At 38.0% G+C, this 27,506-nt stretch overlaps 2 protein-coding genes across 2 annotated transcripts; one reads left to right on the top strand and one right to left on the bottom strand.

Moving 5' to 3' along the window:
• The first annotated feature begins 2,809 nt into the window (after positions 1-2,809).
• Positions 2,810-19,281, top strand: LOC306879981 (protein-tyrosine kinase 2-beta-like). Its single transcript, XM_079433214.1, has 31 exons — positions 2,810-2,929; positions 6,504-6,736; positions 7,173-7,351; positions 7,449-7,536; positions 7,633-7,712; positions 7,960-8,022; positions 8,102-8,156; positions 9,411-9,551; positions 9,655-9,729; positions 9,837-9,938; positions 10,035-10,167; positions 10,468-10,507; positions 10,697-10,725; positions 10,836-10,883; positions 11,001-11,095; positions 11,304-11,385; positions 12,375-12,475; positions 13,053-13,168; positions 14,054-14,154; positions 14,338-14,427; positions 15,538-15,742; positions 15,990-16,098; positions 16,196-16,255; positions 16,473-16,595; positions 16,742-16,891; positions 16,994-17,029; positions 17,159-17,183; positions 17,329-17,375; positions 17,489-17,623; positions 17,724-17,804; positions 17,965-19,281. The coding sequence occupies exons 2-31, from the start codon at positions 6,545-6,547 to the stop codon at positions 18,199-18,201; spliced, it is 3,018 nt and encodes a 1,005-aa protein (XP_079289340.1). The 5' UTR covers positions 2,810-2,929; positions 6,504-6,544; the 3' UTR covers positions 18,202-19,281.
• A 946-nt stretch (positions 19,282-20,227) lies between these two features.
• LOC306879805 (neuronal acetylcholine receptor subunit alpha-2-like) lies at positions 20,228-24,761 on the bottom strand. Its single transcript, XM_079432998.1, has 4 exons — positions 24,723-24,761; positions 24,418-24,527; positions 21,271-22,414; positions 20,228-20,364 (listed from the first exon to the last, which is right to left on the bottom strand). Exons 1-4 carry the CDS (start codon positions 24,750-24,752, stop codon positions 20,239-20,241), a joined length of 1,410 nt encoding a protein of 469 aa, XP_079289124.1. The 5' UTR covers positions 24,753-24,761; the 3' UTR covers positions 20,228-20,238.
• Between the last annotated feature and the right edge of the window lie 2,745 nt (positions 24,762-27,506).

Genomic DNA, 27,506 nt, shown 5'->3' with positions numbered 1-27,506 from the left:
TTTGCAAACTGCTCCAGGTCATTCAGATTTGAAGATCTCTCCACAGGGGTTCTATGGGATTCAGATCTGGACTCATTGCTGGCCATTTCAGAACTCTCCAGCGCTTTGTTAGTAACCATATCTGAGTGTTTTTTGAAGTGTGTTTCGGGTAATTGTCCTGCTGGAAACCCATGACATCTGGTGGAGACGCAGTTTTCTGACACTGGCCACTACGCTGCGCCCCAAAATTCTTTGGTAATCACCAGATTTCATGATACTGTTCACACAGTCAAGGCATCCAGTGCCAGAATAAGCAAAGCAACCCCAAAACATCTTTGAACCTCCACCATGTTTGACTGTATGGACTGTGTTCTTTTCTTTGAAGGCCTCATTTCTTTTTCTGTGAACAGCGCCATGATGTCCTTTACCAAAAAGCTCTACTTTTGTCTCATCTGTCCATAGTACATTCTCCCAGAAGGATTGTGGTTGTGTCACATAAGTTTTGGCAAACTCCAGTCTTGCTTTTTTTTATGCCTTTGTGTCAGCGGTGGTGTCCTCCTGGGTCTCCTACCACTAGCAGATGGCGACAGATAGTGCGAGCTGACACTGTTGTACCCTGTGTCTGCAGATCAGCTTGAATTTGTTTGGAAGTTAATCGGGGTTCTTTATCCAGCATTCGAGCAATCCTTCGTAGTAATTTTTCGTTAATTTTGCTCTTCCGTCCACGTCCAGGGAGGTTAGCTACAGTGCCATGGGCTGTAAACCTCTTGATGATATTGCGCACAGTGGACACAGGAACATGTGTAGCCTTGAGATTGTCCATGTTTTTCCACAATTATTCTCTCAAATCCACAGACAACTCTTTACACTTCTTTCTTTTCTCCATGCTCAGTGTGACACACAACACAAAGGTTGAGTCAACTTTTCTCCATTTTAACTGGTTGCAAGTGTGATTACTATATTGCCCACACCTGTTACTTGCCACAGGTGTGTCTAAATACAAATTTAGACATCACATGCTTGAAAAGCAATTATTTCTTACAATTTTGACAAGGTGCCAATAATTTTTGTCCAGTCCATTTTTGAGTTCTGTGTGAAATTTGATCAAGTTTGACTTTTCTTATCTGTTTTTTTTTTTGTGTGTGTGTGTTGTTGCAGTGCAAACAAAAACAATAAGCACGTGAATACCAAAACATTTGAAATTGGAACAATTTTCTGAGAGAGTTGTTGCATTTTCTGACAGAATTGCAAGGGTGCATTTAGGGTGGATTTATGGCCATGACTGTATAAAAAATATTCTAATATTGTAAATCCTAATACTGTAAATCCATGTCATAATTTTTTACAGTGTACCACCTTGAGAAAGAGAGTGTATGCATAGTTGAATGACTGCTCGACCCATTTCTGCCAATGTGGTGACAGAATGACAGCAAAAAGAGCAATAGGTGTGACCATCAATATAATGAGCATTTAAATGTGTCCCATTAAAGCTTAAAAGTTGGAATTATTCTGGTTGAATTACCTCAGAACAGAACAGGCACAACCTCTGATGCAGGAACAGCTCTAATTTCATAGTCATTATATAGTCAGACACAAATCAAAGATCCAAGAATGAAACTGACAGATGATAGTCTAAATTTGCTGGACAAAAATATTGTTCTTGTAGAATATAGAACCCTAACTGAAGCAGTAAGCTCTGTAATATGAGTCTACTCTTGATGTGAGTGTCTACATTGTGATTCTTCTGCACATTAAACAGTCTGATTATTAACAACTGATCAGTGTGACTTTCCATCTGCCCACAGCTCTTGGTCCCTCACGCATGATTCATTCATCTTGAAGGGGTCAAGCTGTCAGAAATAAGTTTAAGGTCCATGCAATGTCTGTGACCAGGAAATCAACCATATTGTCATTTTCTAGACACTGCACAAAGAATTACATTCAGCTGTTTTTCATCACAGAGGATGAAGCGATGTTTTTCTAGTGTTGTTGTGAATATACTGCCATCTACTGAGGCAGACAGTTTATGGTTCAATGACTAATTCAAATTAGTTGCAGAACTTTTGTGGTGTTCTTCACAGACATTAGACAGAAAATAAACTATCATATAACCCATAACAGTTCTGGTGTTTCAACCTGATTGGCTGAGCAGCATTCCAACAAGAATGCTGATATAAAGCAGGGCCATGGCAGTGCTGTTTTAGTATTATAAACTATTTATTAATATTTTGAAGTAGCTTTCTTTTTTATCTTTGATTTTGTTTCATTTTTAATAATTTTGTTATGCGCTTTTGTAAATTTTATTATTTTTAAAATTGCTATAGCTTTTTTTAATTTAAATTTTTGTACTTAAAACTATTTATTTCACTTACCTGACAATGCAACATTTTTATTTTTTGTAATTTCTGTTTTTACAACATAATATTTTATTATTTGATTAGGTAACAATGCAAACATCATAAAGTAACATTTCATGACAGATCTAATTAGCCTACTGACTTTTTGTGTCACCTTACAATTAAAGAGCAAAGTCTAAAATAGTTGTTCCTATAGGTGGCCACTGGATGTCAGTCGTGACTAAAAAACAACGAATAAATGACCAAGGTGTGTGTAAAAAAATATTTTTGATGGAAACGTTCCAAATTTTGGAAAATGAGGTTGACTTTATTATTATTGTTATTATTGTTCCTGCCATTTGAGCATTTCCCATGAAATATCTGTCTGCAAACTAGACGCAGTTTCTAATCAAATGTGTGTATATGACAGCGTGTTATTATTAGTGGTGACCGTTTGCTCTCACCTATAAAGGCAGTGCAAGAATAGGAAGTACACACTCAAGCGAAGGGAGTGGCTTCAGCAGCAGTCTCTCTGTTTACCTGAGTCTGAGAGCTGGACTTTGACCTGGGAACCTTAAGGAAATAGGAAAAAACCTAGAGCACAACTTCGCAAGGTTAGTGAGCAATTTAAATGAATACAGGGTTGATGGCGGTGGCCGAAATATCGTACTAACTTTTATTTTACATGAATAGTCACACCAAATTGTTAATAATTCACTCATTAAAATCACAAAACTTGTAATGTTTTCAAGAATGATCCAAATGTATCGTAATATATGGATATAATATTACTTAAAAGACATAATTGTATATTAAAACTCTTTTACCTGCGTTTATATACGAAAGCTATATGTGTGTTTGGGAGGGCAAGTCTGCGCAGGTACAGTTATGTGCACGCGCATTCCAGAGTCTCCATATAGAGCGTGTGGAGAGTCTGTCCACGAAACCTGCTATCGAGGATTTAATAGTGAGGTCTGCCTTAACTAGTGTTTATTTCGTCTTAAGAATGAGTTTAAGGTTGTCAGTTTCTTAACTAAGTATTTCACCCTTTGATAAACGATAACTGCAAGGCAATGCAGGACCTCCGTATTTGGCCTGTTTTGGGTGAGGAGGATTATTATATAATTAAAAGATAAGCATTATATAGGTGCATATGTATTTTATTTCCTTAGAGATGATAGTGGGGGAAATCAACAAGAACATCAACTTATATAAAACAATATGAACAGAACACAAGTGTGTCTATCCATATTTATTTATTTATTTGGTTCCTGCTCTGGTCAGGGCATATATGTATAAAAAACATATAACTATATATAATTTGATCACTTATGAATGTCTAATAAAAATGTTAGACACATAAAATTTAACTACAAAAAATCTGTAGCATCTTTGTTGTTTTAGAATCTAACATTTAAATACTTTTCCCAGGTAAATATACATCTGTTTTCATATGTAGGGCTCCTCCCTTGTGTTGATCCTCTATTCTCTTTGTGCTCTATAGCTCGGAGCTGATGTTAGCTTGCAAAATCTATAGCCTCTAGAGGTCAAATCCCACATACTTGCTATCTGTGCTAGATTAACTATTTACTTTTTTTTTAACTAACCAGACTTTCAAAACAATGTCCGCTTTACTCAAGTGTGACACTGAAACTTTAGTCCTGTGTAATCAAATGATTAGTCACTTAAAAGAAGGCTTAAAACCGAAACCAAGACATGTATTCTTGGCATTCATGAAACATTTTAAAATAGTAACAATAAGGGATTATAATTAATCTTGCATTATTTAGCACAAAGGTATTGTCATAAGCAAGCATTGCACAAGACTGTTTCAGTTGCCTGTGCACAAATGGAATAGAGTCATGCTTGAGTAAGTTAAAAAAGACATGTAGCCTTACTTCTAGGAATTCATTGCTTCAGGCAAACAACACAGCAAGACAAGCCCTAAAAGGGAATACATACACAGAAACACGCACTCACATACATACATTCATGAACTAGCATCTTGCTGTGCCTTTAGATTTTATGTCAGACACCATCTAAACAGAATGACACCACACTGCAAATCAAAAACATTCCCTAAATACAATCGCATGGGTGTGAGAGACATATTTATTTGAGCACAGAAACACAACCACTGTGAGCAAACAGTGTAAACTTTGGTCTAAATGGATGCGTTGACGTAGGTGAATGGTATGTGAAGGCTTTTGAATCTGGTAAGGTTTTAGGTTGTCTAATAGCTATGCACATTATATGGGTACCATACTATATGTTGCATCTCAAAAAATGAGAAAATCATGGAAAAGGTCTTTATTTTTGTAATTCAATTAAAAAAAGCTAACTTTCTTATATTTAGATTCATTGCACGCAAACTAAAATATTTCAAGAGTTTTTTGTTTGTTTTAATTCTGATGGTTACGATTTACAGCTTAGGAAAATTAAAAATTCAGTATCTCAAAAAATTTGAATATTTTCTCAAAGACCAATAAAAAAAAGATTTACGAAACAGAAATGTTCAAGATCTCCAAAGTAGGTTTAATTATGCACTCAATACTTGATGGGGGCTCCTTTTGCACAAATTACTGCTTCAATGTGGCGTGGCATGGAGGCAATCAGCCTGTGGCACTGCTGAGGCATTATTGAAGCCCAGGTTGCTTTGATAGCGGCCTTCAACTTGTCTGTATTGTTTGGTCGGATGTTACTTATCTTCCTCTTGACCAAATCCCATAGTTTCCATATGGGGTTCAGGTCAGGCATGTTGGCAGGCCAATCAAGCACAGTGATATATCATGGTCAGCAAACCATTTGGAAGTGGTTTTGACACTGTGGGCAGGTGCTAAAGTCCTGCTGAAGGAAATCTGTATCTCCATAATGCTTGTGATGGAAGCATAAAGTGCTAAAGATGGAAGCATAAAGTGCTCCGAAATCACCTGTTAGACGGCTGCATTGACTTGATAAAACACAATGGACCAACACCAGCAGACGTCACAGCACCCCAAATCATCACTGACTTCGGAAACTTCACACTGGACTTCAAGCAGCTTGCAATCTGTGCCTCTCCAGTCTTCCTCCAGACTCCAGACCTTGATTTCCAAATTAAATGCAAAATTTTGATTTATCTGAAAAGAGGACTTTGGACCACTGAGCAACAGCCCAGTTATTTTTCTCCACAGCCCAGGTAAGAGGCTTCTGACATTGTTTCTGTTTCAGAAGTGGCTTGGTAGCACTTTTCCTGAAGACGTCTGAGCATGGTGACTCTTGATGCACTGACTCTAGCTTCAGTTCACTCCTTGTGAATCTCTCCCAAGTGTTTGAATCGGCTTTGCTTGACAGTATTCTCAAGCTTGCGGTCATCCCAATTTCTTCCTTCCAGTCAACTTTGCATTTAATATGCTTTGATACAGCACTCTGTGAACAGCCACTGCATTCAGTATTGACCTTCTGTGACTTACTCTCTTTGTGGAGGGTGTCACTGATTGTCTTTTGGACCATTGCCAAGTCAGCAGTCTTCCCCATTATTGTGGTTTCAAAGAACAAGAGATACCCGGAATTTATACTGTAGGGATGGTCATTTAATGAAACTCAAATTTTGAGATGCTGGATTTTTTACTTTCATGCGCTGTAAGCTCTAATCATCAAAATGAAAACAAAACAAAAAAAACATTTGAAATGTTCTACTTTACATGTGATGAATCTATAATATATGAAAGTTTCACTTTTTGAAATGTTACAAAAAAAAAAAACACTTTTTCACGATATTCACATTTTTTTAGATGCACCTGTGGTAGAGTTTAGAGTTTTTAAATGTATTGTATCTATTGATATTGTATATATAATTGTTCATGCTGATTTCCCTCATTTTTATGTGTAGATCTATGCCATCGTATAACCCTCGCTTAAAGTTAATCTTTAAAAACACTAGTAATTGTTAAATGTAATCTTTAACGAATCTCAAAATGAATGTCTATTTTCATGCTATAAATTAAAATGTTGTGATGCATAAATCCATTTTTCTCCTTTAAAATGACTGCTTTTTGTTTTATTTTTAATTTATTTAGACAAAATAGTACAAGTGTATAAAAGTATTATATACGTTGCCATTAATGCAAAATGCCTTCGCACATGCAACGCATGGTTCAGTTAACTATAAACCCTGTTGTTGTTTTTCCAAACTGGCCTTACTACTAGATGAGATGATTGTGTAATGGTGTGTGGATATCTTTGAGGACATGGCGAGTGATGCAAGCACCCTTTCCTGGAAGGTACCCACACAGGATTGGGATGGGGGCATCAAAAGCCCTGACCTGGGTCCTGTTGGAGTTGGCGGTCCTGTGAAGATCATCAAAGTGTGCTTCAGCAGCAGCAACAACCTCAGCAAAAACTTCAAACTGGTCAAATGTGACAGCTCATGGCAGATAAAGGTATACACTACTAAAGTAACTCTTTTCTATTTTAATATATTTTAATATGTAATTTATTCCTGTGATGGCAAAGCTGAATTTTCAGCAGTCATTACTCCAGTCTTCAGTGTCACATGGTCTTTCAGAAATCGTTCTAATATGCATTTAGTGCTCAATAAACTTTTTTTATTATCAGTGTTTAACACAGATATGATGCTTAATATTTTTGTGGAGTTCAAAAAAACAACATTTATGTGAATCATTTGTAATATTATAAATGTCTTTGCTGTTATTTTAAATGAGCCCTTGCTGAATAAAATTGAAAAATCTTACTGCCCCCAAAAGTTTGAATGGTAATCTGTATGACTAAAAAAACTGAACTATGGTTTTTCTGGTAATATTATGCCAAATGTTGGAATACCATGAATGAACACTTGGTGTTTTGCTTATCCATCAGACTATCATCCAGTCTATTCTGAACAGTGGGCGTTTGGGCCCAAATGTGCAAAACCCAGGATGCTTTGGGCTGAGGCTCAAACACCTCAAATCTGAGGAGCTCCACTGGCTTCATCCAGATCTGACTGTTGGAGAGGTTGAGCAACGCTACGAGAGCCATCACGCCGAGGCGGAGTGGAAGTGAGGGAGAATGACGGTGGTCACTCTTGACTCATATCACCAATATACTGGCCATTATTTGAACTTTTCATAAATGTGCGTATGTGTTTTATTTCAGATACGATCTTAGGATTCGCTACATTCCCACTGATTTCATGAAGAGGTTAAAAGAGGACAGGACGTTCCTTTTGTATTTCTATCAACAGGTGAGCAAACATCTCCAGATTTGCTTCCTGTCTATGGTTGTATGTGGTTATGTTTTGTTTAGTGAGTTCATGTAAATACTGTTCATCTTCTGGCAGGTGCGTTGTGACTACATGCAGCATCATGCTAGCAAAGTTAGCGACGGCATGGCACTTCAGCTGGGCTGTTTGGAGATCAGGTAACAAAAAGCGTAGTCTGTTTTCTTTTATTGATATTGTCTGATTATCCAGTGTAACTGCAGGACTTCATGACCAGCAACTGAGTACATCTTTCCAATGCTATAAACAGAGTTTTCCCAGAACTAAAATGAGCAATGTTCAGTTATTCAATAATTCAATTTACATTACTCTAGGTACAAAATATTATTGAATTGTGAGGTAATTTCAGAGCATTGCATCACATCTATGGTTTGTTCTGTCTTTCAGGAGGTTTTGTAAAGACATGAATGCCAAAGGTCTAGAGAAAAGGTCCAACTTTGACTTGCTAGAGTAAGTTTGTATTTTTCATTTGTACTTTTTAAAAAGGGGATTTTTCTAATGTTTGCTAATATGGTGCTTTTTTATTTAGAAAAGATGTTGGTCTGGACCTGTTCTTTCCTAAGGGACTTACTGACAGTATGAAGGTTAGATTTGTTTTCCACTTTTCTGTGGTGCCATTATTTTATTAAAGGAGAAGTTCACTTCCAGAATGAAAATTGCCTGATAATTTACTCACCGCCATGTGATGTAAGATGTTCATGTCTTTCTTTCTTCAGTCGAAAAAGAAATGAAGGTTTTTGAGGAAATCAGTCTAGGATTTTTCCCCATATAGTGGACTTCAATGGTGGCTAACGGGTTGAAGGTCCAAATTGCAGTTCAAAGGGCTCTCTACACCATCCCAGCTGAGGAATAAAGGTCTTATCTATCGAAACAATCTGTCATTTTCCAAGAAAATACAATCTTATATACTTTTTTAACCACAAATGCTCATCTTGCACTAGCTCGACCTCACGCGTTACATTATCACGCATGTGTGACGAAGGCGGAAGTACCAACCCAGTGTTTACAAAATGAATGTACAAAGAAAACCAAATGCCCTTTACAAAAACAGGTAAAACAATTATGTTGGACGATTTTGAAGCTGGAGGAGAAAACGAGATGAAGTTTTTGCCCTACCCTACTGTTTCGAACCAAAGTACACAGATGAAGAACTAACCGCGCGTGACGTTTCCAATGTAATGCTTACTTAATGCATGAAGACGCGGACGCGCATTACTTAGCTAGAGCAAGACAAGCATTTAAAAAGTTTATAAATTTTTATTTTTTTAAGAAAATGACAGATCAATTTGCTAGAAAAGTCCCTTATTCCTCAGCTGGGATCGTGTAGAACAATTTGAAGCTGTTTTGAAACTGCAATTTGGACCTTCAACCTGTTGGCCTACATTCAAGTCCATTATATTCCTGGAATGTTTTTCTCAAAAAAAACTTAATTTATTTTCGACTGAAAAAGGAAAGACATGAACATTTTGGATGACATTCGGGTATGTAAATTATCAGAATTTTTATTCTGGAAATTATCTTCTCCTTTAACAGGCAATTTCCAGAGTTAAAATTGAAGTTGTAAGTTGTTTGTGTTCAGTGTTTTATTGTTTTTGTTTTTTTCAATTGCAAACTTTTTACCAAAACATTTAAATCCAGCATAAATTCAGATTTGTTCATGTGTAATCTTTTTTAAATGAATGGAGAAAATGTAGAGAAGTAAGGGATAATATGCAGCTAGCCAGTCAAAATAAACCCTAAAATAAATCAGGACCCTGATAAAATAAAAAAGTGGCAGCTTATGAGAGCTTGGCACACTGAAATTCTACATCTAAACTGTAAAATGTTGGTTTTAACAGCCCAAGCAACTCAGGAAGCTCATCCAGCAAACGTTTCAGCAGTATGCATTACTAAAGGAGGACGAGTGTATGATCAAGTTCTTCGAGACCTATGGGGAATTCTCCAACTTTGACGAGGAAATATTTCCTTGTGAGCTAGTGGTAAGTTCTCCAACTTAGGTGTTAAAAAATGTTGGGGTTTATTCAAAGTGGAAGATTTAATGTACTAAATTGAATATACTGAAGTCCCTCTTAATCTACACAGCAAGGTTGGAGATTATCAGTGGATTTAGTCATTGGTCCCAAAGGCATTCGGCAACGTACCAAAGCAGACTCCACCGTGAGCAACTTCATAATTAATTTCCAATTAGTATTTATTCCTTATTTTCGTGCTAGTTGTCATTGTCCAAATGTTGTTTCAAGTTAATGCTCGTTTACTCTCCCCAGGCTGTTTGCCTTGCTGAATTTAAACAGATCCGAAGTATCAAGTATAACACACAGAGTGATGGCAGAACATTGTTACTTATCGAAATTGAGGGTGCCAAACAGGTGAGAACGTTCTCACTTCAGTATTAGGTTGTTAAACATCGTATGCACAATGCCACTCTTGTGGTAAACTAGCCGTGGCTTTTTTTCCATTCCTAGCCTCTTTCCATCAGTGTGGCATCTCTGGCCATTGCAGAGAACATGGCTGATCTTATCGATGGCTACTGTCGGTTGGTTAACCACCCAGATTCATCTTTGATAGCTGATCCAAATAAAAGTAAATCTCCAAAAGGTAAGCCACAATTAATGTATGTCTGTGAATGTCAATAGTCATTTTACAAAGAGTCATTTAAAAGAGTTAAAGCTTGTATGAACTATACTTCCAGAGGATTGATCATTATTTATTTTCTAAATTCTTGTCATCTGGAAAAAATATGAGATAAATGACTAGACGTTTTCTGAAATGCTGAGTTTATGGCTGCACTCTTCTGAATTGTGTGCATTTTGAATCTTGTCTTTTGTGATTAATGTGAGTTTGGGGATTGCCATATTTCTCTGTATTGCAAACTGAGATTTATCTTCGCTGTCTTAGGTGTGCAGTTGCGCAACTCTCTTCCTGAAATTCCCTCCGGGTGAGTACATCAACATTCCTCTATCTCTGTTTTCTTCTCCTCAGGACTACAACACAGAATAATTGTTAATTGCTATATCTCTAAAGTGACCTCTCATGGAATAATTCACAATGTGAAATGGATTTGTACGTACATTTTAAATACTTTGTTTCACTATCTTTATTGCTATTCACTCTTTCCTGCTGTTAGGAACAAAACAGAAAGCTTCAGATACAGCAGTGAGTATCAGACCTTCTAGTTACAGTCCAATTCAAACACTCAGCTTGATACATGCTGTATTATGATAATAAGTTCAGGACAATATGATAACATCAAATCTATCTTTCAGACTCTGATATATACTGTGAAATCCCAGATGAAAAGCCACCACCACCTGGTATATATGGGAATTGTTTTTTTGTTTTTTTATGTGTTCAGGGCCAGTATCACTGTACAATTGTGCCCTTACTCATTATTGTTTATACTGATGTGCCCTTCATGTGTTTTGCAATAGCAAAGGTTGGACTGTCCAGGAAAGATATTATCCTGAAACGTATGCTGGGTGAAGGGTTCTTTGGGGAGGTTCATGAAGGAGTTTACCAGAAAAAGGCAAGCAGTACTAGACACTGTAGTCATGTGATGATGCAATGAAAACTAAAATGATTTTGCAGGTCAAATCTGGATTTTCCTTTTACAGTACATTTAGCCTAATGGTGTTAGATGTCTTACAATAACATTAGCAAATTTCATCATTAGTGACTTTGCTAATATGATTAGTTTTATTTTTTAATAGAATATTTTTAATTGTCTTGGGTAGAATGGGGAGAAGATTAGTGTCGCAGTGAAGACCTGTAAGGAATGTGCACCTGATGTCAGAGAGAAGTTCGTGGGTGAAGCTGGTACGTAAATGAAAACCTGGGGTACTTATTATAGCCTATTAATATCAATAGATGTTTCTTCAACTATGGCCACTTTTGTAACTGTGGACTTTTAGATTTGTGTATATACAGCGAGTGTGGATACTCATCAATCACCAGAGAATTCTGTCATTGTTTTCTGAAGTGTCCGTTTTTTTTTTTTTTTTTTCTAGCATATCTCAAATGATGCATTGGGTTTAATAACATTCTGTGGTGGAAATAACATTTGAAATATTTTGACACTTTTTTGACTTGCTAAGGCTAAAATTATAGCTGTAATTTTGTGTATTTTATATAAATATGATTGCATAATTTGACAAAATTACAGCTTGATTAGAAATTATGCGCAAGAAAATCAAGATTCCCACAGTATTATATTATATGATATATGAGGAAGCCTAAATTAAAAAATTTGATTGCTACTTGAAAAAGTGATTGAATAAAATCTGAAAACACTATGGTAATTTTCATAAAGAATATATAATTTTTTAGATATTCCAGGTGCAGCTAAAATATTTTGTTTTGTAGAAACTGTGAGGAAAAAGATTAAAATTGTTTATCCTTATCAAATAAATCACACTCACAAATAATCAACTGTTAAAAAGTCATGGGATTAGATATAGTTGTGGACAGTTGGTCAAAAAGGTTGAGAACCACTGCTGTTGTCTCTGTGAATTAACTTTTGACAAAAGTTTGTGGCAAAATTGTGGCAAAATTGTTAAATTGTTGGCTGTGGTGGAAATAACGCAGTAGCAGAAAGTCTTAAAAATTATACAATAATATACTAATAAATAGTTTTCACATTATAAATTTTGAAGTTTTATATAATACATCATTTAATTTAATTTTCATATTTTAAGAAAATCTGGGTCCCAGATTTTGAGACGATCTATATTACACATTTGAAAAGTAGCAAAAATAAACAATAAAATATAAAAATATAATAATGAGTAACTTTTATCTGAATTCAGTTATCATGAAGAACCTGGACCATCCACACATAGTGCGACTGATTGGAGTGATTGAGGAAGCCCCAGTATGGATTGTCATGGAGCTGTGTCAGCATGGGGAGGTAAACAACAGCCCAGATGCTGGATGTTATCACTCTTATTTGTATTATATGTCAAAACACGTCATTTGGAAAATTGCAGGACCAATAATGTTGTCACTATGAGTGATTATTTTGTGGAGGGTGGTAATATATTGTATGAGATAGAGGGGTTTACGTAACTTTTAAATTAAATCAATAAAATTCCCTTTCAATCCATAGTGTAATTTCGTTTGCCAGAACCGCTGTGATTGATTTAGCAAACTAAATTAAGCGAATGCCATAGATATGGCTCTATTAACATTTACAGGCTCTGTAAAAGAGTCATAAACTGTTTACAAACTCACAGGAAGTTCGGTATTAAATGAATCAACAACACTGCGTCTTGTCAAGTACAGAATGACTAGCTTGAGCAGTCAACTAGTGGTGAACTCAAACATGTGCATGATTTAATAAACCAACTAAAGAAACCACCATAGGGTCTGAAAAATGCATCTCAGGGCAGCGCAAAGCCTAGCTGTATTGCCTGTATGTGTAATGCTTCACTTTAATAAGTTTTTTTTATATATATTTACTAAAAATTCTTGTTTTGTGTTCACAGCTGGGGAAGTACTTGACAAAAAGTCAGCAGAGTTTGACCAATCTAACTCTGGTACTCTTCAGCCTACAGATCTGCAAAGCGCTTGTTTACTTGCAGGGAATGAACATGGTCCACAGGTGTGACATGCACTTCAATATTTTTCATTCTTTATTACCCATGTGGTATATATACTACCATTCAAAAGTTTGGGGTTGGTTCATTTTTTTATGTTTTTGAAAGTTTTTTTATGTCCACCAAGGCTGCATTTATTTTATTGTGAAATATTATTACAATTTAAATAACTGTTTTCTATTGTAATATATTTAAAAATGTAATTATGGCAAAGCTGAATAATCAGCATCATTACTCCAGTCTTCAGTGTCACATGATCCTTCAGAAATCATTCTAATATGCTAATTTGCTGCTCCTGAAACATTTCTTATTATTATCAATTTTGAAAGCAGTTGTGCTGCTTAATACATTTGTGGAAACACTGATACATTTTTGCAGGAGTCTTTGAATAGAAAGTTTAAAAGAATAGCATTAAATTGAAATTTCATAACATTAAAAAGTTATTTACTGTAACTTTTGATTAATTGAATAAATGTATTCATTTGTACTCTGGGTTCGGGCCATTTCCGAGCTCGGAGCCCTTCCCCAGGACAGCACGCCAACTATGCATTACCATACTTGCCAAATAAGCATTACCTTACTCGTGCTAAATATATGTAAGTGTGAACTTGTGAACGAGTATTCTTGGAAATCACTCAAACTGTTTACAGTACATGCACACAGTGGGTGGAAAAGTCTGAGACCATGCCTGCAAATAAACAGAAATTTGTATGTTTTTTTCAATTATGATGTAAAATGAACCACCTTTTCACTCAAATTGTTATGCTGATAATATACATTTAATATGGACAAAGCTACAAAACAGAATCATTTTCACTAGTGGTCTAATGGATTTAAAATGTCATTATTTTTCTCATTTGTTGTGTGTGTTGTGGTGATCTGCTTGACAGAGACATAGCTGTACGAAATGTGCTTGTTGCCACACCGGAGTCGGTGAAGCTGGGTGACTTTGGACTTTCCAGATACATAGAGGATGAAGAATATTACAAAGGTTATACCTCAGCTGTTTTACACACTCATAAAAGTTATAATTTGTTTAATCATTTTATGATTCATCATTCCATCTTAACTCCTCTGTCACGTTATAAAATCCTCTAAAGTATTCTTTGTTGGGTTTTTTATATTCCGTTTAACAAGCATAGCAATTTCTCATTACCTTACATTATGTCTGCAGCATCTGTTACTCGTTTACCAATCAAGTGGATGGCTCCTGAATCGATTAACTTCAGACGCTTCACCACGGCCAGTGATGTGTGGATGTTTGGTGAGTGAATAGAAGAAAATCGACAGATTTCGACATGTCCATTGTACCAAACAATGACACTGTTGCATTAATTTAGACAGACACTCGCTTGTTTGATTAATATTGCCAAAATTTTGAGCATATATATTTTATCTATATTTTAAGTCTGAAATGGTGTTCAGAAACCAGTATTTCTAAAATTGCCGTCGTGCCTCTATATTAGTCATCGTAAAATTCTCACAGGGCACATAAATCATTTTTATGAATCCAATTTTCAGTTTTGGCATGCTTAACCGTCCTGTGCTTACAAACATTATTCAGCACTCCAGGGCCACTATTAAACTTAATTTATACAAATTGTCACACAATAACTGACTCTCATTTCCGTCACAACTTTTTACAATTTGCCCATTCATTTTAATCTAATTTCTTGGCACAAAAATCATGTTGATATAAAACACAGCTGTAAAAGTTTCTGTACTGAAGTTTATATTTGTTTTCAATTACTATTATTCTTAATACTGGGGTTGAGACATCAACAGATTTTATTTCTGAAGCCCCTCACTAAAACACTGGTTAAATAACACATGACTGGACAGACAGAGAGCCCTCTGTTTCTGGAGCTCAGATGCCATGTTCTGTGAATGTTGAGCTTTCTCTGATTGATGGCTTCACATAAGAGTGCTGCCCCTCCAGATGCACCATCATCAGTACTGAAGTAAGGAGAAAGTCATGGACAGATGATCCCAACACAGTTACTTAAGCTTTAGCCTTTTTTCAGAAAAGAGCAACTGAAGTATAAATCACCCTCATGTGATTCCAAACCTGTACGACTTTCTTTCTTCTGTGGGAAATAAAAGAAGACATTTTGAAGAATGGTACTGACAAAAAAAGTGGGAAACTCTTTGATCGTTTGTGTTCCACAGAAGAAATAAATGCAAACAGGTTTGAAATGACCTGAAGGTGAGTACATGATGACAATTTTCATTTTTGGGTGAACTATCCTTTTAACAATTACTTATCTGTATATGATCATATGATATTCCTAAACACCAGAGGAATGCACAAAAGTCTGTCAAACCTTCCATGTAATTTCCCTCTCACTTATCCTCTCGTGTTGATCCCATCCAGCTGTGTGCGTGTGGGAGATTATTAGCCGAGGTAAACAGCCGTTCCACTGGCTGGACAACCGTGATGTGATTAACCAACTGGAACAGGGCAACAGGCTGCCCAAACCTGAGCAGTGCCCTCCTGCTCTGTACTCTCTCATGACCCGCTGCTGGAGCTACGATCCCCACGAGAGACCCACCTTCACCGAACTAGCCTGCAACATTAGGTTTCTCCCTTCATGCCCTATAATAATGTAGCCCTGTATCTTGTAAAAACATTTGTAAAAAAAAGCCTAATATTACCCACTGTAATTTGATGATCCTGAGTTACAAATCACACAGTGGTGTAATCAATGTTTTTAATATGCAATCTTTTTTTATTCTAACATACTCATGATTAGCTGGCTAAAGTGGCTGAAATTTTATTTCTTTGATCAAAAAGATCAATTTTAACCAACACGCTCTTTTTAACAGTGATGTCCACCAAATGGAGAAGGAGTTAGAGGTGGAGAGAGAGAGAGACAAAGCCCGTAACACCCGGATCCTGGAACCCAAGCTTAACATTAGTGAACCTCCACCAAAAGTAGCTGTCACCTTTCATACACTGTTTGTTTGCTCTTACACTCAGTTACAACAGCACACCAGGCCTAACAGTCAGTGTATTTTGTTTACACCTCCAGCCCTCCAGAGTCAATACTAGCCGGTTTGGAAATACCCTTGGTGTCGGCCTTCATCTTCAGGTAGTGTGTTCATTTTGTTTAAATATCAAGACACTAAGCACTAAATTGTTCTTGTAAATATAGAATCCTTGAATACTGATATTTAATTGTATATTCATTTATAAATATGTTTTCTAAATATAATTTATTAAATAATATACATTATAATTAATGAAAGTCATTATATTTTAGGTATATGGTGTATTAATTTGATATGTTCTGCTGTTATTTTCACCAGTTAAATGAGGCTTTATGTGCCAGTTCACCAGACCTGGCCAGCCCATGTGATTACCAGTCACCTGTGGACTCAACTAACATCCTCGCCATAACCACATCCCCACCCCGTCGCCGCAGTCTTGGGGTAAAATTAGGCCTATTATAAAATTTTCTGCTTCCACTATTAATTTATTATTTTTTATGTATTTTCATTATTTAATATTATTATTATTTAGTTGATTTTATTTTAAATTGTTTTAATAATTAAGTTTCTGTGTGTGCATGGGGTAGGAGGGTGAGTTTAGTTTCGGGCCGACCACTAAGGAAGATGCTCAACGGCTGTGGCAGGTAGAGAAGGAGCGCATGCAGGATACTTTGAAGATGCAGAAAGAACAGATGGAGGAGGACACAAAATGGTTAAAGAAGGAGGAGAAGCTTCTGGTAAGAAGGAAATACTATTTACCAATCTCTTATGTATGATAATATAGGTTTGCCTTTAGCATTAGTTATAATGCACATTTCATGCTTGCTGTTCTATCTCAGGACCCAATGGTTCATGAAGACACAAGTATTCCTGAGGTTTGTATTTTTATTACATACATTTCATCAATAACATTTTCATTTCATGCATCTAATGTATTTTTTAAAAAATTATAAAATGTAATGGTCAGATACAACCCCAATAATGATTTATTTATTTATTATCAGACACCTGATCCACCACTTAGTTATGGTAAGTCTTCTGCATTCTACAGTTGATAATTTTATCAAATTTTAAAGAATTAATAGCATTTTAATATTTGTTGAGAAAATTAATATAATTATTGTGCCATATTAACATTTCCTGCTATACTGACTGTATCCTGTATCACTTAAAGCTGAGCTCCGTCAACCTCCTTCAAAACCACCCAGAACTGCAATGCAGGTAAGAACTAGTCTTACATGTATGTACGGTATGCAGGTTGTGCATGTTAAATATTTGACACTACTTTCCTAGTACAATGATAGGAAGCATAATTCAGTTTCATGTGTCTTCAGCCTACACCTACAGCCGAGCTGGACCGCTCAGAGGACAGTGTGTACCAGTGTGTCATGGACGTAGTGAAAGTGGTAGTGCAGCTGAAAAACGACATCAACACACTGCAGTCTACCGATTACATTTCTCCAGTCAAGGTGACAAAAACAAAAGCCTTGATTTAAATCTGATTTCGTTTATGAGCAATATTTCCATTCATAGTTTCACATACTGTCAATTTAACATTTTTGTCTACAGACTGTCGGACTCTCGTTAAGAAATCTGATCAACAGTGTGGATGATATACTACCAACTCTGCATGTTTCCTGTAGAACAGAGGTAGTATTGGCCTTGTTTGAATCTGTTTCTGCAACCTGATTTCATATAATGTCTGTACGTTTTTGTAAAACTTGAAATACTTCAAATGTGGCGCTATAAGTGAGTTTAATCTCCTCCATTCCAGCTGAGATTTTAATAAGTGTAGAAATGTTTCTCTCAGATCGAAGGCACTCAGAAGTTGTTGAATAAGGACTTGGCTGAGCTCATCAGTAAGATGCGTATGGCCCAGCAGAACGCCATCACCTCTCTGAAGGAAGTGTGCAAGAAACAGATGCTGGCAGCGGCCCACTCTTTGGCCATGGATGCCAAGAACCTGTTAGATGCTGTAGACCAGGCCCGAGTGCGCTCAAACTTGGCCAAACCCAAACCTCAGGACCCAAACTCACCGACAGACTAGAAGAGCATCTTGGGACATGCTCATCTGTATGATTGCAGTGCAGTAACAGTGCAAATCCAACAATATAGTGTGAGACATGAAACAGCCAATAGAAATTCAGGCAGCTGTTTACTGCTGTCATATCATGTTAAGTGCTTCATGTAAACATGTATGATTTAGAAACCCAAGCAAGTCAGAGGGGTATTCCAGAAAGCAGGGTTAACTTACAGTCACATATACCCAGAACTGGTTGATTAACCCAAAGAAATATGTTCCAAAAATGCATCTGATATCTTTTCATATTTAATCAGCATGTTTTATTGCTGTGAACAAAAAATTAATACATAAATTTGTATATGTAAGATTGATTGAACAAAAACTAAATTGTGCTTGCAGTTTTATTTTAGCCATTTTCCTTCCATTTTTGGTGTAATGTGTGGTATTTTTATAATAAAAATACATTATAAAAATGTCCTGTATAAAAATAAAAACACATTTTGAATGCATATTCATAATGTGTGTGATGGTAATAAATTTGAGTAAAATAAAATAAATGCTGCTTTGTTCTAATACCTCTGAAATAATAACCTTGCCTTATATAAGATCCACAGCAGATTATGTTGAGAGAATTTGCTGTTATAGCTACTTAACCTAAAAGTTACCTCGTTTTGGAACTGAAAGTTGAGGTTATTCGTTTACTTATTCATCTACTTAACCTACTTTCTGGAATACCCCCCCCCCCCCCCCCCCCAAACATTTTTGTTTACTTTGATTCTAGACTTTCTTTTGAAAAAAAGTCTTGTTACAAATGTACAAATGTTAATAACATAGCTTGCTGAATCCCCTACAGTACATGACGCAACATTCATCTGGACAGCTTGTCTTATTAAATGTGTTTAAATTGTAGACCAAAACAATGTAAGAGATTCACATAATGGACAAATATGCTTTTTATGCTTGCAAACAACATTAAAATGTGTTGTTACTTGTAAACTTACAAATACACCACAGAACAAGAGAGACATAACGGATCTAAGTCTTTATATCTGTGTCTGTATTACAGGGAAAATGTCCTCCAAAATAAATATTCTGTCATCATTTAGCCTCCCTCATGCCATTCCATTCCTGTATGAATGATTTTCTTCTTTGGGACATAAAAGAGGTTTTGAAGAACATTGGTTTTGGTCACTTCCACTGTACACTCTTAAAAATAAAGGGGCTTCACGATGCCATAGAAGAACCTTTTTGTCTAAATGGTTCCATAAATAAGTAAGTACTGTAAATGACAGACATTTCATTTTTTGGCAAAACATCCCTTTAAATTATATCAGGAGGTTGGTACCAAGACAGATTCAACACACACACATACCCACAAACCACTTTGTCTCATTTCTTTAGTGTGCACTCTTTGATATGAAGAGTAACAAGACATGAGAAATAGCAACCTCAGTGCTTTTATTCGTATAATCAGTTAAATATGTGTAGTTCCTTCCAGTTGGCACTTTTAATTTTTACAATAATATTTAAGGTTATACATTCAAATACAAGCGTTTTCATAGACAAGCTTCTTTAATTTGTGGCTTTCCTCTCAATATCTGACCTAAGTAAATGTCAGGTATTTGATGCCACAATCCTGATGTCAAACATGCATCTGGGAAATCTCAGCACGCAATCTCATGCGTGATGTTCCCTGCTAGAAGGGGCGTTGTGTCCCCATGCTGGTTCTTCCTGTGGAAGCCTAAACGTTAGAAGTCCTTATTGTTCATATAATATTCACTCTTAAAAATGAACGTGCTTAAAAGGCTCTTCACAGCGATGCCATAGAAGAACCATTTTTGGTTCCACAATGAGACATTCAGTCAAAGGTTCTTTAAAGAACCATCTCTCTCTTACCTTTTTCTAATCTGAAGAACCTTCTTTCGCCACAAAGAACCTTTTGTGAAACAGAAAGGTTCTTCAGATGTTAAAGATTCTTTATGGGACCATTTAGACAAAAAGGTTCTTCTATGGCATCGTGAAGCACCTTTATTTTTAAGAGTGTACTCACGAGTGGGTTTTCTAGATCATGCCTGCGAGCCAGGGCGGGAGAAAGAGTCCGATTGTGCCCAGCAAACACACTATGATGAACATCCATAGGAAGATTCTGTCTATTACCATAGCAACATACTTCCAGTCCTCTTTTACCTGTGTGAAGAGATAAGAGAATCAAGTGCATTATTATAGCAGTAACACAACATGTTACTAGAAAAGTAAAGTTTATAACAAAACTATCCCTTTAAGTCATATCAGAAGGGTGGTACCAAGACAGACTCAAATATATACCCACAAAACACTTTATCTCTTTAGTGTGCACTTTTTACTATGAAGAGGAACAAGAAATTTGTTTTCATAAACAAACTTCTTTTATTTGTGGCTCTCTTCTTATTTTTTAATAAAAGTTTGTCATTAACTTTTCCATTGACTTGACAAATCATTGCTCGAAGGTTGAAAATTGTTCTGAACAGGCTGTAGTTCTGTGCCACATTTGAGCTTAAAAGCCATAGGTTACAATTATTTTATAAATAAATAGTAAATAAAAAAATAAATATTAAATATAAAATGTTTTAAAGTAATTGACACTTTTATTTAGCAAAGTTGCATTAAATGGATTAAAAATATCAGTAAATACATTTAGAATATTACAAAATTATATTTCAAATAACTTATATTCATCAAAGATTCCTGAAAAATGTCACATCTGTTTTCAACTTTGATAATATATGTTTCTTGAGCATTAGATGAGCATATTAGAATGATTTCTGAAGGATCATGTGACACTGCAGACAGGAGTAATGGCTGCTGAAAATTTAGCTTTGCCAGCAGGAATAAATTACATTTTAAAACATATAACATTTAAAATAGGAAAGAAAATTGAAAAATTAGAAAATTGCTGTTTTTACTGTATTTTGATCAAATAAATGCAACCTGTGTGCTTATTTCAAAAACATTTGAAAAAACAAAAATGACCCTAAACTTTTGAACAGTAGTGTAAATACTGTAATTTTTTTAATTGATTTATTTTTCATGTTAGAGAATTTGAAAGAAACTTACACTAAAGTCAGCATCTTCTGCTCTCAGATGGTCTGCTATGTAGTGAACCCCCTCCAGAGCTTGCAGGACACTGGGGGACAGAGGGAACCCTGGGTTGTTTGGCATCATGTTGTCAGGCCGCTGTGTGACATTAACTCTACCACCAAGCTGCCTGGAAGCCAGGCCCAACTCCAGTCTACAGGAGGGGCCAAATTTCTGTAGAGGAGGTGGAGTCGAGGCGAGAGGGCAGGGCGAGGGGGTTTGGAGTGAAAGCGAGATCGCCGAGGACAGCGTTCCCAGTTCTAAGTCCTTATAACAGAAGCGTCTGCGGGACTCGTCCTCCCCTCTCAGCCAGCTGGTAGATGTACCGAGGGTTGCGTTTGCCGGTCCAAGCACCCGTGATGTCATTCCTTGGCTCTGCTGCTGCAGGAGGAGGAGTTTCTGCCTGCGACGGCTGTCCGGTGCAGGTCTGCGCATAAACAACCACCGTGGGATCAAATCCAAGAAGACTGAGTGAACCCAACGGGGCATCTTATGAGTGCTGGGTGAGCGGTGGTGGACGTTAAGCACGAAGACGGTGATGACGATGGACAAGGTGACGAAGATCATAGTGAAGAGGAGGTATTCGCCAATGAGCGGGATCACGAGCGAGGTGGAGGGGATGATTTCTGTGATGAGCAGCAGGAAGACAGTGAGCGAGAGGAGGACTGAGATACACAGCGTGATCTTCTCACCACAATCTGATGGGAGGTAGAAGACCAGAACTGTCAGGCAGGAGATGAGCAGGCAGGGAATGATGAGGTTTATGGTGTAGAAGAGCGGCAGACGGCGGATGATGAAGAAGTAGGTGATGTCTGGGTAGATCTCATGGCAGCAGTCGTACTTCTTGGTGTTGTAGGTGCCGACAGCATTGATGATGGCCCACTCGCCACTCTCCCAGTAATCTTTCAAGTCGACTGTGTTCTCGATGCGCTCCAGGTCGATCTTGGCTTTGTCGTAAGTCCACGAGCCGAATTTCATCTTGCAGTTCTGCTGGTCAAAGGGGAAGAAGGTGACATCGATGCTGCATGAGCTCTTGTAGATGGCAGGTGGAACCCAGCGCACTTTACCTGTGTGGAAGAGGTGGGCTTTGGTCATGTGGGTCACCGCAAACTCCCCGTCTGCACTGAAGGGGAGAACAACATTCATTTGATCAGATGTAATTTTACTACTGGAAAAGCAGTGAAATGATTTCATGCATCAAACAATTCAGCAAAATAAATTTTCACACATTTTAAAATTTGCTTCAAAGCAATTAAAACTTGCATGTTTGCCATTACAATGACTGTAACAATGAATATGATTTTTTATTACATTTTTATGTATTTTATATTATGTTTTAATATTAAATTAAATGAGCACAGTTTGGTTATACACATTTTGGATATACACAAAACATAAATAAATGTATTAATAAAGCCTTAGATTGGGTGATGACCAAAATTTAATATCACAATATGAGTAATTTAACAATATATCTCACAAACTATTTAGTTATTTTTGGTTTAAATAAGGTCATGATAATCAAAATATTTGATACCATTGACATTTCTAATTCTTTTCACCAGTGTCAATATCCCAAAAAAATAATACTAGCCTAAAATAATAATAATAATAACTCAAGCTCACTAAAGACAAGTAAACAGCCAGAGAATAAGAAACAAATCAAAAGCAATAGGACAAAAAGACCATGGTAGAACAAATATACAATAAATGCTACATAGATTGAATAAAGTAATCAAATAATCAAATAAATAAAAACACTGCTTATGTTTTTACTGTGTAAATTAAATATATTTTCATCTTATTATAGTTACAAAAGTGACTTAGGCAAAAGCAGTCTCTTTTCTGTTTGATTACCATGAATGACAGACACCAGGAATATTAGACTGCTGTCACTTTAAGAGCTGCCTGGATCCAATATACCGTTACACATGTGTTTTCTTTCTCAGCTGTTAGCTTTCACTTAAGAACACTTAAGTGTTCAGGCGGATACTTGCAAAGATGGCATTTGACATAAAAGTGTTTTTAAACCGCAAAACTGAAAAACGTGTGCAAACGATACATTTTTGTGTCCACATAGCACAGCAATGTCACGTGAAGGTGTAACCGCGATAGAGGTGATAGTCCAGAATCTCTACCGGTTGACAACTTTCTACCAGTTAATTGTGTCTACCGGTATATCGCCCATACCCTACTTATAAAAAATAAGACCAATCAAATAAACAAACAATTATTATTATGTTCCAAATTTTACACATGCACACAGTTTGGTTGTAGGACTTTGGTTATTGGGTTATTTTAGTTATATGACATATTGTACATTTAAGATAAATAATTGGATTAATGAAGTATTAAAAAAAATAAACTAACAAATAATGAGTGGTAGATGCCACGTTCCCTCTCGGGATACAAGGAGCGCGGAGACGTGGAGGTATCAATAATCCCTTTTATTGAAGACACACACAATGAGCCGAGGAGCTTGGGGAGAGACGAACATCAATGACGATATGACCGGACACAGGGGCTAGGAAACACAGGGCTTATAAACACTGGGAAATTAGCAAGGAAGAACAGAAACAGGTGTGGGGCAATCACATGCAGGGCTGGGGACACATTAACTACTAATTAAAGGAACGAGGATGGCCAAATAGGGACACGAGAGGAGGGGAAACACAAGACAAGGACTGACAGTAGATAAGATCGATAAGTGGTTAATTATTTATAAGCTGTTATATCATTAAATGATGCCTTTTACATGGAGTTTATTGACTGTTTTAAGTCTTTCAGACAGGATAGATTTGTTTTAATAATGATTCGGCAGTTAAACAGTGTATGAACTGCCTATGGAGTGTTCTTTGAATCTAGGCTGGTGTAGCTCCACCCACTGCCACAGTGGCTGGCAGTCTAGAGAAGTGTGTGAGTTCATTTCAGTGCAACTGCAATGTGTTGCATACAGTACACTTTATAGATCATGTCACTACTTGTGCGCTTCTGAGAACCAACTCGGCATTTAAAACAGTCTACACAGCACTAAACAGTTAACATCTTACACTCTGGCTTGATTTCTTTGCATTTAACTTGTGGGGATTTATGAGTGTTGTTTAGCTCAGATAAATTGTTACTCACTTGTTGTACAAAACTATATCCGGGACCCAGATTAGTTCTGACGGAACCCTGATAGAAGTCACATTGTCGTAGTCTGAAGGCTTCCAGCGTAGTTTATAGTCATTCCACTCCTGAGCGAGAGGCCACAAATGTTCAGGAAATTAAAAACTAAATCACTACAAAAAGTCTGCCACCATTATACTTATCTGCCAATTTTATTTTGATTATTATTATTGAATCATTTTGCCAATTTTGCTCTAATTTACGGTGTCAGATCATTACAAATTTTTATCCATTCCACATATTAACTTTCCTGCTGCACACACCTGCTTTAGCCAGACATTTGTCGTCATCATCTGATTCTTCTCGTCCTGTGGAGGAGAAAAATAAGGAAGGGCAGTGGGTATTAGATGAGTCAGAATACTGGGTTTGCTCCAGCAGAAAGCTTTTGGTTCAGAAAGGTCACAAACACCTAATAATTTTAATCTTCTGATGGACTTGGAGCCTTCAAGGACCATGTACCCTAATTCATCAAGAAGGTTTTAGGGCCCTTAATATGGCAATATACAGTAGGAGGTTGGCATTACTGCCTTATGAAATTAATATTTCAGCACATCTGTAAACTAAATTTTAAAAATAATTACTGGCATTTGTTATTTATTGTTATTGTAAGTATGCTAAGCTTTAGACAACCTTGGGCCAAAACAGACTGTCGCTCTGGATGCATGTGAAGTTTAGGCTGGTTCATTTATTTTTTTTTAAGGTTTGAAATGAATAGCAGTCTGAATGTGTGTAACCTAACAGGACAAAGAGACATTTGTTTTTGAACTTTTCTCAGGCATTTTCTTGCAATTATCTCCACTGCAGTCTGACAAAGTATTAGTTTTATAACAGCAGTAACAGTAAGAGCATAAAAAACTGTAATATGTTTACTACCATTTAAAAGTTTGTGGTCAGCAAGATTTTAAAATAAATTATTAAAGGATGTGTGGAAATTGCAATAAATCGCAAGTGGCAACTTCTCACTTTGAGCACACGAATGCGTGTGTCATTTATTTTTAGGTACAACACAGAAGAGAAAAACATGACGCTCAACCGCGTCCACGTCACCACGCCATTTAAAGGGACAGCGATCCCTGTAGTAATGAATAACACACTAAGAACAAAGTGCTGCGTTTATAATCAACAGTATGTAGAACTACGCTTAATAACAAAGGTGAATTATGTATGTCACATTCACTACACACGTCCCCCCAGAATTCACCATATCAGAAGAGAAAAAAAATAATTAAAAAATAAAACCGTCAACGGGGAGGTGGTCGTATCAGTCGGCCACAACGGCTGCGCTGTTCCGGAGGTCGAGGAGACCCCACTGCAGGCGGAGTCCCGTCATTACACGTGTGTGGGGCATGGAGTGGAGATGGCTTGGGAGTAAGGGGGGCAAGGGGTGGGCGCAGAGCAGGAGGTCGTCCGCGTGGTGGGGGCTGAGCCAGGTCAATGGGCCTAGCCACGTCCAAGTGAGCCGGTTTAAGGCGGTCAATGGAGAATCGCTCCGGTTTGCCGCCCCTGTCCACCACAAAATGTTTGTCCCCTGTCTCCAAAACCCGAAATGGGCCCTCGTAGGGCGGGTGTAGCGGCCCCCTGTGGGCGTCGTGGCGAATGAAAACATAACCAGCCGCCTGAAGCCCAGCGGGGATGTGTGACTGAGGGAGGCCATGACGGGAAGTAGGGACAGGTGCGAAAAGCCTCGCATTGTCCAGTAGAGCAGAGCGCTGGAGAGAAGCAGACCAGGGAACCGTAATGCCAGGGACAAAATCCCCTGGGACCCGCAGCGGCTGCCCATAAACCAGCTCCGCGGATGAGGACTGAAGATCCTCCTTTGGTGCCGTCCTGATGCCCAGCATCACCCATGGGAGCTTGTCGACCCAGTTACCGTCTTTGAGGCTGGCACGCAGGGCAGCCTTCATCGACCTATGAAAACGTTCACAGAGTCCGTTAGCCTGCGGGTGATATGCGGTTGTGCGATGGAGTTTCACTCCGAGGCTCCGTGCGACGGCATTCCATAGCTCAGACGTAAACTGCGCGCCTCGGTCAGAGGAGATGTCCGAAGGGGTGCCGAAACGGGCAACCCAGGTGCCAATAAATGCCCGTGTCATTTCGACTGATGCCACTGACGTCAGCGGCACAACCTCAGGCCAGCGGGTAGTCCTGTCAACCATGGTTAACAGATATGTGAAACCGTGAGAGGAAGGCAGAGGACCAACCAGGTCCACGTTTACATGGTCAAAACGCCTCTCAGGCACAGGGAACAACTCTAAGGGAGCTTTAGTGTGGCGGTGGACTTTGGCCCGTTGGCACTCAACACAGGTGTTAGCCCAGTCCCTAACGTCCTTCTTGAGGCCGTGCCAAACAAACTTCGCCGCAACCAGTCTCTGTGACGCTTTCGAACCTGGGTGGGAGAGACCATGGATGGCATCAAAAACTTGTCGTCTCCATCCCGAGGGAACAACCGGCCGCGGACTACCTGTGGAGACGTCACACAGGAGCGTGGCGCCGGCGTCGCCAAAAACCACGTTCTCGATCTGCAGCCCTGTAGTCGAGGTCCTCAGGATTTGAACATCCGGGTCTGTGGTCTGAGTCGCCGCCATGCGGTTGTAATCCAAACCCAGATGGACTGCCCCTGCCACAGCCCGTGATAGGCAGTCCGCCACGCGGTTGTTCTTACCGGCAACGTGCTGCAAGTCCGTGGTGAACTCGGAAATGTAGGACAGATGCCGCTGTTGGCGGGCGGACCACGGCTCAGCCACTTTGGCCATGGCAAAAGTCAGCGGCTTGTGGTCCACAAAAGCAGTGAAGTGTCGGCCTTCCAGCAGGGAACGAAAGTGTCTGATGGCGAGGTAGAGAGCCAGCAGCTCCCGGTCGAAAGTGCTGTACTTCCGCTCACAGGGGCGCAGCTGACGGCTAAAGAAAGCCAGCGGCTGCCAGGCCCCGCCTACCCACTGCTCGTAGACAGCACAGACAGCGTAGTCCGAGGCGTCCGAGGTGATGCCAATAGGGGCGGCAGGAGAAGGATGCGCCAGCATGGTGGCATTCGCTAGGGCTGCCTTAGT

This window comes from Barbus barbus (assembly GCF_936440315.1).
Source record: "Barbus barbus genome assembly, chromosome: 14".
NCBI classification, from domain to species: domain Eukaryota; kingdom Metazoa; phylum Chordata; class Actinopteri; order Cypriniformes; family Cyprinidae; genus Barbus; species Barbus barbus.
This window is presented reverse-complemented; position numbering and strand designations above follow the sequence as displayed.

Excerpts from the sequence above, each read along its gene's own strand:
- LOC306879805 (XM_079432998.1), bottom strand. The coding sequence starts at position 24,752 with ATGATGACGACAAATGTCTGGCTAAAGCAG. Across the intron at positions 24,528-24,722 it reads CAAATGTCTGGCTAAAGCAG|GAGTGGAATGACTATAAACT; the intron begins GTGTGTGCAGCA and ends CCTCTCGCTCAG. Across the intron at positions 22,415-24,417 it reads GATATAGTTTTGTACAACAA|TGCAGACGGGGAGTTTGCGG; the intron begins GTGAGTAACAAT and ends TCTCCCCTTCAG.
- LOC306879981 (XM_079433214.1), top strand. The coding sequence starts at position 6,545 with ATGGCGAGTGATGCAAGCACCCTTTCCTGGAAGGTACCCACACAGGAT. Across the intron at positions 8,023-8,101 it reads TCCAACTTTGACTTGCTAGA|AAAAGATGTTGGTCTGGACC; the intron begins GTAAGTTTGTAT and ends TTTTTTATTTAG. Across the intron at positions 8,157-9,410 it reads GACTTACTGACAGTATGAAG|CCCAAGCAACTCAGGAAGCT; the intron begins GTTAGATTTGTT and ends TGGTTTTAACAG.